The sequence below is a fragment of the Eschrichtius robustus genome, chromosome 7 (assembly GCF_028021215.1).
Source record: "Eschrichtius robustus isolate mEscRob2 chromosome 7, mEscRob2.pri, whole genome shotgun sequence".
Classification (NCBI taxonomy): Eukaryota; Metazoa; Chordata; class Mammalia; order Artiodactyla; family Eschrichtiidae; genus Eschrichtius; species Eschrichtius robustus.
Window position 1 is genome coordinate 78,291,439 of NC_090830.1, and position 11,934 is coordinate 78,303,372.

Sequence of the window (11,934 nt, forward strand, 5' to 3'; positions counted from 1 at the left end):
GTTAATTAATATAAATATTTAAATTTAAGTTCTAAATAAAAACTTCAGAACATAAAAATAAAAGTAATTTTGTTTCTATTGTATTAGTTTATACTATAAATGTGCATTAGGTACATAGGCTGGTTGGCTTACATAAGAACTAACAACCATGTATAACTTTGTATGGAAAAAATGCTTGCTGAATCTTAAACTAAACTAACAAGTGGTCTCTTAGAACATAACCACTCATAAATTGAGAACAGCTTACTTTGATTTTTGAAAGGAAGAAGTGACAACGGCATTGGGTATTCAGGTATGTTTCTGATGCACTAAGAATACAGTACCAAGGAAACAAAAAACATTTTTATCCTCCCTTCTCTAAGTAGTGTCCATATTCATGAAGAACCACATTCTTTTAGCACTTCAATTTTCCTTTCCTTCTGTTCTTTCTTCCAGATTTCCCCTTTCCCTAAATTCATTTTCTTCCCCATACCAACAGAAAAAAAAAATTACTGAAATGATTTTAAAATCTTAAAATAAATAATATCTGAAAAAGTGACTTGTCACTTATCAAATAGCATAGCCATTTGAGAGCAATGACTATATTTTACAAGAGTATATTAAAACTGGGCAGTTAAAAGATACTATTTCACAATAAAAAACAGTAAAATGAATAGTCATACCATCAAACTGGTCTTCTCCTTCAGTCATAAGTTCATCATCAGAGCAAATACTCAAAACATTTACCAACATTTCTGTCACTATTAAAAAAAAAAAAGTTACACATTAGTTTATCATAGTCAACTATCTATATGTATACAGGGCAACTATTTATATAAATGATCCAAGAAGACAAACATATTCTGATAGCAGAAATGATGGAATTAAAAGCTATAAGGGCTTTCAAAATGAAAGAAATTAAGTGGCTAACAAGCTTGAGAGATTCCTTATGGAATAAGTTTTCAGGTCTCTCAGGGAAAAAAAAAAAAAAAAAAAAAAAAATGAAGCCCCCACAGGGATAAGAACAGGGATGAATAACATCTAAATACATACATTTAAATTCTTCATTTATGGATACAGCATTAAGGAGTAAGAAAGGGACTTCCCTGGTGGTCCAGCAGTTAAGACTCCATGCTCCCAATGCAGGGGGCCCGGGTTCGATCCCCAGTCAGGGAACTAGATCCCACATGCCGCAACTAAGACCCGGCACGGCCAAGTAAATAAATACATATTTTTTTAAAAAAAAGGAGTAAGAAAAAACCATGGCACAGTTCCACTGTTTCAAAAAGTTTCAGGATTCAATCTTTTAAAAACTGGCTCCAGCAATTCCCCTGAAACTTAATTCTTAAGACTACTAATGACTATCTAACAACTGGAACCCATGGTTCTTTCTTAGGCTTAATTCTCCTTCACCGTTCTATATATTTTTTGCCTTCTCTTTTCCCTTGGTTTCCAGGATTCTACTTTTCTGGTTTTTCTACCTTTCAGACTATTTTTCCCGCAAATTTGGACATTCTCAAGATTCTCTCTGCAGTCCTGTTGTTTTTATATGTTCAATCTCTTGGTGATTCCATCCATTACTATATATTTTCAACTATCACCTTTTGAAGATGATTCCAAATTCTTTATTGCCAGTCTCGACCTCTCCTTCAATCTCTGGATTTCCCTGCTGGTTTTATTGCCAACTGTCTCAGACTATTTGTATATCGTCTGTTTCCCCTACTAAAATGAAAGCTTCATGAGTGCAGGGTGCTGTTCTGTTTACTACTGCATCCCCAGAGCCTGGTACCATGCCAGGCACATGAGAGGCATACAGTAAATATCTGACAAATGAGTAAATTAAAAAATTAAAGGTATAAGCAAATTTCAATTAACAATAAAAACGCCTATTGAATATTAGCCCCTGGAGGTCCTGATGGCACCTTGAAATGAACACATTCAAACAAAATTCAATACTGCCCCTATTATTTCCCCTATAGTATATTAATAGCACACCACATGTCAGGCACTGTGCTAAAGCTCTGGGATTCAGATATAAAAGGTCCAGTCTCTACTCTGCAAAAGCTTACTAACTACTAAGGATATATAGTTATATACATACATATTGTATCACAAAAAAGTGATGAGCACTATGCTGTAAGTACGCAGAGTTATGCACAAGATCTGCTGACGAAAAGAAGGCTTTTGGGACTTCCGTGGTGGAGCAGCAGTTAAGAATCCACCTGCCAATGCAGGGGACACAAGTTTGATCCCTGGTCCGGGAAGATCCCACATGCTGCGGAGCAATTAAGCCTGTGTGCCACAACTACTGAGCCTGCACTCTAGAGCCTGCAAGCTACAACTACTGAGTCCGCATGCCATGATTACTGAAGCCCACGCACCTAGAGCCCGTGCTGTGCAACAAGAGAAGCCACCACAATGAGAAGCCCGCGCACCGCCAACGAAGAGTAGCCCTCGCTCACTGCAACTAGAGAAAGCCCATGCGCAGCAATGAAGACCCAACGCAGCCAAAAATAAATAAATAAATTTATTAAAAAAAAGACAAGAAGGCTTTTGGTAGAGGAATCATGAAGTAGAAATTTGCCAGGTGGAGAGGGCAGATAAAGCATTCTAAACAGAAGTTAGAAAAAGAAAGAAGAAGTCATATAGATCAGTGGAATAAAACTGAGTCCAGAAATAAAACCTCACATTTAAGGTCAACTGATTTTCAACAAGGGTGTCAAAACAATTCACTGGGGAAAGAATAGTCTTTTCAACAAATGGTGCTAGGACAACTGGATATCCACATACAATAGAATGAAGTTGGACCCCCACTTCACACAACACACACACACACACACACACACACACACAAGTCAAAAAGGATCAAAGACCTAAATGTAAGAGCTAAAACTATAAAGTTTTTAGAAGAAAACATAGGAGTAAATCTTCATGAGTTTGGCAATGGTTTCTTAAATATGACACCAAAGCACAAGCAACAAAAGAAAAAATAAAGAGGACTTCATCAAAATTAAAAACTCTTGTGCTTCAAAGAACATCACCAAGAAAGTGAAAAGACAATTCACAGAACAGGAGAAAACATTTGCAAATCATATATCTGATAAGGGACTTGCCTCTATAATATACAAAGAACTCTTACAACTCAATAGTAAAAAGACAAATAATCCTTTTAAAAATGAATCCATTTAGAAATAAACATTTCTTCAAATAAGATATGCAAATGTCGAATAAGCACATAAAAATATACTCAACATCATTATTCATTAGGGAAATGAGATACAATTTCATATCCAATATGATGGCTATAATAAAAAAAAGATACATAATAACAAGTGTTGGCGAGGATATGGAAAAACTGGAAACATTACACACTGCTGGTAGCATTGTAAAATGGTATAGCTGCTTTGGAAAACAGTTTGACAGATCCTCAAAAGGTTAAACATAGAGTTATCATATGACCCAGCAATGCTTACTCCCAGTTACATACCTAAGAAAAATGAAACCATATTGTACAGGAATGTTCATCGCAGCATTATTCATAGTAGTCAAAAAGTGGAAACAACCAAATGTCCATCAGCTGATGAATGGATAAATAAAATGTATATCCACACAATAGAATATTATTTGGTCATAAAAAGGAATAAAGTACTGATTCATGCTACAACATGGATAAACCTTGAAAACATTATGGAAAGAAGCCAGGCACAAAAGACTACATATTGCATGATTCCATTTATATGAAATACCCAGAATAGGCAAATCTGTGGAAATAGTGAGTAGATTAGTGGTTGCACAGGGCTGGAAAGAAGATGTGGGGGGAACTGGGGAGTGAATGCTAATGGACACAAGGTTTCTTTGGGAGGATGGTGAAAATGTTTCAAAACTGATTGTGGTGATAGATGCACATCTCTGAATATACTAAAAACCATTGAATTACACAGTGTAAATAGGTTAAGTGTATGGTATTTGAATTATACCTCAATAAAGCTGTTACGAAAAAATAAAGAAAAAGTAAGAAGGCATGAAACTTAAAGAGCATATAGTACATTAAGGAAGTTGGCTGGGCTGTTTCATACCTGGAACATAGAGAACGTGAAAGAAAAAGACAAAAAGTGAGGCTGAAGAGAAAGTAGGGAAGGTCCAAAGACCGCATGTGACAGGCTAAGGTTTATCCTGAAAGTTACCAGAGTCATTTACGGATACTAAATAGTAGCTTTTAAGTGTGTAGTGCTTTCCATCTAGAAGCTTAGCTGTGAAGGAAAGGCAAGAGAATCATAGCACAGTAGTAGCCAATGAAAGATATCAGATAAAGGAAATGTTATTTATTTTTTATTTAAAGATCAGATAGATTTGAACAATTTACAAAAGAGCTTAGCAGAGAGAGTTTGAAGATATAGAAGATGTAAATAATAAAGTAAGTTTCCTGAAAAAGCAGAAGGGTAATGAAATATAAGGACAAGTTAGAAAGGCTAGCCCTGGAGAGAAGGGTCACATCTTCAACAGGATAAGCATTCAAGATGAGTGCAGTTTATTGGGAATTCCCTGGTAGTCCATTGGTTAGGACTCCACACTTTCACTGCCAAGGGTCCGGGTTCAATCCCTGGTTGCGGAACTAAGATCCCTGCAAGCGGTGTGGCACGGACAAAAAAAAAAAAGACTGCAATTTATAAAGCAGGGGAACAGTCAGTACAGAAAGCTCCCATTAATGGTACGTGTTCTCTCTGAGAGTAACGGAAGTGGCTAGAAAAAGAAAATGTTTAAGTAAAAAAGATAAAATTTTAGAATATATCCTAACAGAAATGAGTGAGGAGGCAGACTAGTGACATAAAGGATGTTTGGGTACTACTGAGAGCCTAGCTAATGCTAGAAATCAAAGGGTGGTACCAAATCATAAGGCTGTATAAATATCTCCAACAGTGTTTTATATGTTGACTGTAAGAACGGAAAAAATGGATAGTTAGACTTTACTGGGGCTAACATTTATAGAACAAAGTAGAAAAACGAGAGAAAGGAGTTTGGGGGTGTGTTAAGAAGAAAGAGAGGCAAGGGGGGATCTGACTAAAAAGAAAACAACATGGTCAAAGGCCTAGCAATTCCAGTGAAGATGAAGAGAAGCTGTAACTGAAGTAAGGGGTTGCTAGAATAACAGAAGTTTCATCAGAGTGTGTTAATAGCACTATCATTACCAGACTCAACACATCCAAGCCATCTTCAACCATTCCCTCCTCTTAAACATGCAATCTTGTTAAGTCTCACTGATTCTTTGACAGTTCTTGCAGTTCTCCCATGCTCTCCATTCCTAATGCTAACAGGGTTTCATTATGTTTCCATTTGACTCCTGATGAAGCTTCACAACAGGTCTCCCAATCGCTAGTCTTCCTTCCAGTTCACTTCACCAGAGTAATTTTTCTAAATGACTATCATGATTATATTCTGTTGCAGTTGCTTCCCACTATTTATCAAAGTTCCAGATTCTCTGTTTAAGTGATCAAGATCCCCCTGATCTAACCCTGACTTAACTTTTCATTCTTTTTCTACTACTGTCCTTCATACATCTTACTTGCTAATCTAATTGAACCCCTCAACATTTGTCAGTGACGTTATGCTTTCTTCCTTTCAGACTCAGGCTTCGGAAGTTCTCTCACCTAGAATTCTCTTGCCCACATCTACCAGCACAATTCCACCATTCTTTAAGCCCCAGTTCAAATGCTACTTTAATCCCTCTGACAGATATAATCTCCTCTCTCCTGTTAATTCCTATAAAACTATGCTTGTCTCGGAGCGCTTACCATATTACATTTTATCATTACTTATGTATCTTTAGTCCCCTATTAATTTGCAGAGACCCAATATCTTACTTGTATTTTTGTATCCTTAGTACCTTGAATAAAACAGACTTTCCAAAAAAATCTAATAAATGAACAAATCCTACATGTATGACCTTCTACGGAAGATCACACCATGCTGAACTCTCTGAAACAGAGGTTCTTAAATTGGGGCCAATAAGCCTGAGTGGGGTTACCAATCCACTTCAGATCTGTAAGCATCCTCAAAATGTTACATACGTACAGATGGTACATATATTTCGTACATGAAATTTTCTGGAGGAAAGGTCTGTAACTTTCACCAGATTCTCAAAAGGGTTTTGTATTAAGAAATTAATAAATGTATTTGTGTACTTTAATTTTTTTTTTAAAGAGTCCTTATCTTTGAGATTCATTCTAAAATATTTATAGATACAAAAAATAACAGCTGAGATTTGATTCAAAATAATTGAGGTGTGGGATGGGGAGTAGTGGATGGGGATATAAATGACACAGTATTGGCCACGATTTGGTAATTGTCGAAGCTGAGTAATTGGTAGATAGGAATTCATCATATTATTCGCTCTACCTTTGTATTGTGCTGGAAATTTTACAACATAACATTTTTTAAAAACGAAATAAAAAGCCCCCAAAAGGCTAAAAAACACTACTTTCATCTAACTTTGGGATTAAACCAGCCTCCAAGGAAGCCTCTGGCTTAGTTAGGTTAGTTGCTTCCCAGGGACTAGATCAGAGTCAAACTGGCTTTTTCGATGTGGAATCAAATGAAGTGCCATTTGCTGCTTTTCATACCAAAAGAAAATTTTCATTAGAATGAAGAAGTAGTTAGGCTATTTAAACAGCTAACATGTATTAAAATGGAAAACTAGGCAAAGAGTTTGAGAAAATTTTCTTACTGTGCTCAACATTGGTTAGGATTCTATTTGTGTATAATGTTCAAATCTGAGATTCCCATTTTTAGAAAGATATGAATAATTTAGAGAAGATCCACAGAAAAACAACAAAAATGGTCAAAGGGTTTGAACACGTCCTCACAATAGCTAAGATGATTCAGAGTGGCAAAAAAGAACAGAAGATCACTGAGTAGCAGACTTCAAATGTAGGATCCCTGAATCCCACTGTTCTTCTTCACTTATGAGAGAGCCACAGAAACTAGATTAAATTTTCTCATTTCTCAAAAGGAGTTAGACTACATGATTGTTAAGTATACTATGAGATCTAAAATTCTATGATGTCCTGGTTTTCGATAGGTGCATTCGTTGAGAAAACCTATTATCTCCTCTCTCCTTGTTTGAATACTCATAGCATAAACATTTAGATTAGATATAATGAAATACTTCCTTTTTTGTGGAGGCATCAGAAAATCAAATTAGAAATATCCATTCTCCTCCTACCTTATCTTCCCTGCTCTCCCCACACCCCACCCCACTCATACTACATTAAAATAGTTGTGTTGCAACTATTCTCCTCCTGGAGGCAGGAGAATGAGCAAGATGAATTCTTAAATTTCCTTCAGCCTGATGATGCTATCATTGAACTATTTCTCATATACCAAAGATAGAAGGTTATAAGTGTAATGCATCCCTTGCACCTAAGCCCTTTACTGGCCCCCTTCTCAAATGCTAAAGTGGGTAATTCTATCTCCATATTAATGTTGACCTACGGAATAACTGACAAAGACCAAAGGCAATCTGCAAAAAACCTGTTTAACATACACAGTTTAAGTATTAACTCTGAATTGCAGAACGAAAAATTGCCTTGGCAGAAGTAACATATCTCAGACAGGAAGGAACATTTTGTAACACAGAAGAGGTGAGAAAAAATAGAGAGGGATATAGAACAAAATGTTTTACAATCATGTCTGTACTCTAATATTCTTATATTCCACGTATGGAAACTGAGGTATTGCCTCGTGGGAAAATTAACACTAAAATGGAAAAAGAAGAACATGATAAAGTAAGGAAATCTTAGGAACTCTATAGAACTAGAATAAAATACAAAAACAAAATCTCTTAAATAGCATTTATTTTTTTAAAAAAGCCTATTAAATACATAGTAATAGGAATCTCTAAATTATCAGAAAAGCATTACCAGTAAAATTGTATACATATTTTTTTATATAGGAGAAGAAATATTAGGTCAGAATCTGAATTTCTCTATCATTTCTGAGAGTACAGAACTGCTAAAAAAAATGACTAATATTGCCTCAAATGAGGCCTATTAAATTCTCCCATGAATTGCCATGACATCCCCAAAAGTGGTGTTAAAATATGTAAAAGTGTCCATTCCAAAGCAAAGCTATCCCTCTTTTCCTTCATAAAATATTTAAGCTAAAGAAAAAAAGAAAGAAAACCCAACAGCTGAAGACAACATCAGGCTATTTATAAGTCTTCTCCCAGTCCTCCAGACACCCTCACATGGGGGCTGTAAACAACTAACTAAAATATCTTTGAGGCTCTCATATCCACACCCACTGACACAAGTAGAGCTGTAGCCACAGTGAAATTAGACTTCAGCTTCCTTTAGCAAGTAGTATATGCCTGCAATAGTAAACTGGAGTAAATGTAACAGTAATAAAACAATTTTTTTTTTAATAAAAATCATACCTTTTTCTCCAACAAATGGTAAAGACCATGTGAAGACATCCATAAAATTGGGCAACCAGTAAGGATGTGGAGAACAGTTAAATTGTCGAATATTCATCACATTATTTTCATACTTTAATACAGCAGCTGCAAGATAAGTCTGAATGTCAATGTAACAATTTGCCTTTAGCTCTAAAAGTCTAAAACACATATAAGCAGAAAATATCTTTTTAAGGGGGTGGGGAATCAAGGGGTGAGTAGAACGAGGGCTAGTAGAGGGAGGTAGGAATTAATTTTTAGTAGTAGCACACTTTTGCTTTTAACACACTTTTATGTAGAGCATAGTCAGATCTTCACTTGTCATTATTAATGAAATTCCCAGTCTTTCTCAAATGTTTGTTTTACTTTATAATCCAATGATAAACATGCACTTTTACTAAATCCAAAATTGTGAAAACTCAGTTTTTAGAGGAAACACAGAATGACAATGAACAATTTTCTAGGTTTAAAATTTCATACAAGTTGGAAGAATTTAAGAGGGTCTTTTTAGTTGCAGGAACCTGAAAAGGACAGCTAAATGGAAATAAAGCAAGAAAAAAAAAAACAGAAAAGAAAAAAAAGTTGGAACATTTTATTTATGAATGTAGGAATGTACTTATTTCATGTATTGTAAGAAATCAAATGAAACTACTACAAAAAATATTTTACTTCATATAGAAAAAAATTCCATTAAAATACCAAAAGAGAAAATATTATAACCAAATAACCCACAGGTAACATACTCTTCTCAATTTCAGGTATCTTTCTAATGTTTCATAAGTTGATATAAACAATACCTTAAATTAACCTGACATAGATTTCAGTCACTAGTTATATTAATTTATGGGACACTGGACTAGATGGGCTAGATTCTAATCTAAGCTACAGCATATACTAGCTGTGCAATAGTTAGCAAATTATTTAACTAATCTGTTTCTCATTTATAAAATAAGACTAATATGTTCACCCTGCCTACCTCAGAAGTCTAAGGTCAGAGAATGTATTTCACATGAAAGTACATAAAAGTATAAAATGCTTTGTAGATACTATAATAATTATGTGGTTACTTTTTTTTTTTTTTCATTTTAATGTAAAGCACTGAAATGTAGATGTTAAATTCCAAGATCTGGCATTCTAGCTCATACAGAGTCAAAAGTAATATGTTTGTTTCCCTTATGAAATTCCCATGAAATAAACATATTTTAAATTTAGCCTCAGAAATTAAGGGCTGATACCAAGCGTTCAGCTTTAAAAAAGAGAATCTAGAAAATTGCCTTACAGATGGAATGAAACATTACAAACATATCCCATACCATGTAAGCACTCAAGTCATTAACACTATGTACAGAATCAGAACTACCAAGAGACATTTGATTCTGACAAGACAGATTCAATGGTTTGAGTTTCTTTTCTGAGTACTAAGAAAAGTGATCCCTTAACCTCCTGAGTTAAACTGACGAAGGACAACCAGTAAGGCAGTAATCAACCGAGCACTGAACACTAGCTCCTTTAGTACTGACAAGGGGAGGTTACAGGTAGAAAGTTAAATGTAACAAATCAATTCTGAGGATGGCATCCAAACTTAGATATGTTCCTCTTCAAAAATGAAGCCATGCTTCATTAGGTATCTTTATAGAAGCGTCAAAATGTATAAACCAAAATATAATTTAAAAGACTATTTTAGCACTGGCATAATCCTTGGAGGCTGCAATGATACTAGCTTCTAAAGATTACCAACTCAGTTAATGTCAATGGTATGGTTGTTTTGGTAATTAATATAGTATGGAGTTCTTGTAGCATACTCTGTATCCAAGTTATTATACAGCTTGCTACTGTCTGATCTCAGGCAAATGTTTTAATCTTTTAACTATCATCTATACTCTTCCAAAAACTCTTATTCCACTCCTCTTTTGAACTCACACCACAACCCATATTTAGCAACGACCTCATTATTTCTCTAAATGTACTTTTAAAAGTCTTTAACCTTCTGTTCTTTCCTCCTGGTACAACCACTCCAGTCTGACCCTGGAAACTATGGCATAGTCAACTGAATTCCAGACATGTCAAGACAGAATAGAAGCTGGCTTCTTAATTTCCTCTTCTGAAAATGTGAACTACATAAACATACTCAAGCTCATCTTCAGTGTCCCTGGCACACACTTAACTAGATTAAGATCCTTTGGTATTATCTCTCAATAAACTGTGTTCAAAGTTAAAGTAAACCCAGTTATTATAGACAGAGCAAATTTGGAGGGAAGGGGCAGGGGGAACAGGAACCACTAGAACAGAAGGTAAATTAAAAAGACGTAAGAAAAAAGGAAGAAAGATCAGTAAAAAGAAAGGAAAGGGAAGAATGTATCCCTGAAAAGGAGGTCAGATTGACTTAATCAAAGCCTCAACTACAAATCATCATGGGGCAGTAGAGATAAAAGTAGGGAATAAGAAAGGGAAAGAAAACCTAGATCAGTGAACATAAAACAAGAGACATGATAAACAACTATACGGTACAAATACATGAAATGGTCAAAGCAGCAACAGCAGCTTTATGCAAACAAGAAAACATTCTCTTGACTATAAAGGGGAAGATTTAAGAAACGGGAGTTTGAGAAAATCATGTTTATTTTTGCTTGACGTAGTTACCTCAGAACATTCTTTCACAAGGCAGCTTTTGTGAATGACAAGTTGTGGAATGGTTACATATGACTTAAGTTTCACATTTTGGATTTTTATTTCTTGCCCTCTCCCCTCCCTTATATCTTATACTTTTTTATAATGAGATTTGGATAGTTACAGTTTCAAACAATACCCCTTTTCTATTATATTTTCAAAAAAATAAGTCAATTTATATATTAAGTCGTTTAACAATTTTTTTTATCAACAACATCTTACCTTTATTATTGTAGACATCTAAGTAATTAGGTGCCGAAAAAATTGTTATTAATGAAGGGAACCCTGTAGTTTGACTTTTTCTGTACATTCTATAGCTGCAAAACAAATAGCTTAATATGCATCGTAAAGCATCAATCATGGTTACTAAGTTTGATTTGTACATAAGGTGTTAATTTGGGTCAGGGAAACAGAATTCTTACCCTGCATCTTGAGCTTCATGAGCTCTAATAATCGATAACAAATTATTGTTTTGCAAAAATTCACACACTGCTGGATAGCTGTGGGGAAAAGAATAAATTAAGTAAAATAATGACTTTCTATATGAAGCATATGCTATTTTAACAACTACAATGTGATTAAACTTGGATATTTTTCCTTACTTATAAAAATAAGAACATCCTCGAACTGTATTGTGACTAAAATGTTCCTGTGATTTTTCATTTCCAAAATCTTCAGAAGGATCAGACCATAGCAAGTCACACATTGGTCCAAATGCAGGTGGCTCTTTGAATCTATCTAACTGTGAAAGAAGAAAAGAAAGAAACAAAGAACAGAAATAACTTGTCAAAAAGTGAGAATGGAATGGACATAGGAAAGTGGTACCAACTTTGAATACT

General features: G+C 34.9%; 1 protein-coding gene across 4 annotated transcripts in view; it reads right to left on the reverse strand.

The window, feature by feature from the left end:
- The window catches only part of PPP3CB (protein phosphatase 3 catalytic subunit beta), a 47,882-nt gene that overhangs the window by 14,774 nt on the left and 21,174 nt on the right, over positions 1-11,934 (reverse strand). For all 4 annotated transcript variants that reach the window (XM_068547839.1, XM_068547837.1, XM_068547838.1 and 1 more), the window contains exons 6-10: positions 11,698-11,837; positions 11,518-11,595; positions 11,318-11,412; positions 8,411-8,536; positions 663-740 (exon numbers count right to left, since the gene is read on the reverse strand). In XM_068547839.1, coding sequence (XP_068403940.1) covers positions 663-740; positions 8,411-8,536; positions 11,318-11,412; positions 11,518-11,595; positions 11,698-11,837 — 517 coding nt within the window. The remainder of the gene's footprint in view (positions 1-662; positions 741-8,410; positions 8,537-11,317; positions 11,413-11,517; positions 11,596-11,697; positions 11,838-11,934) is intronic.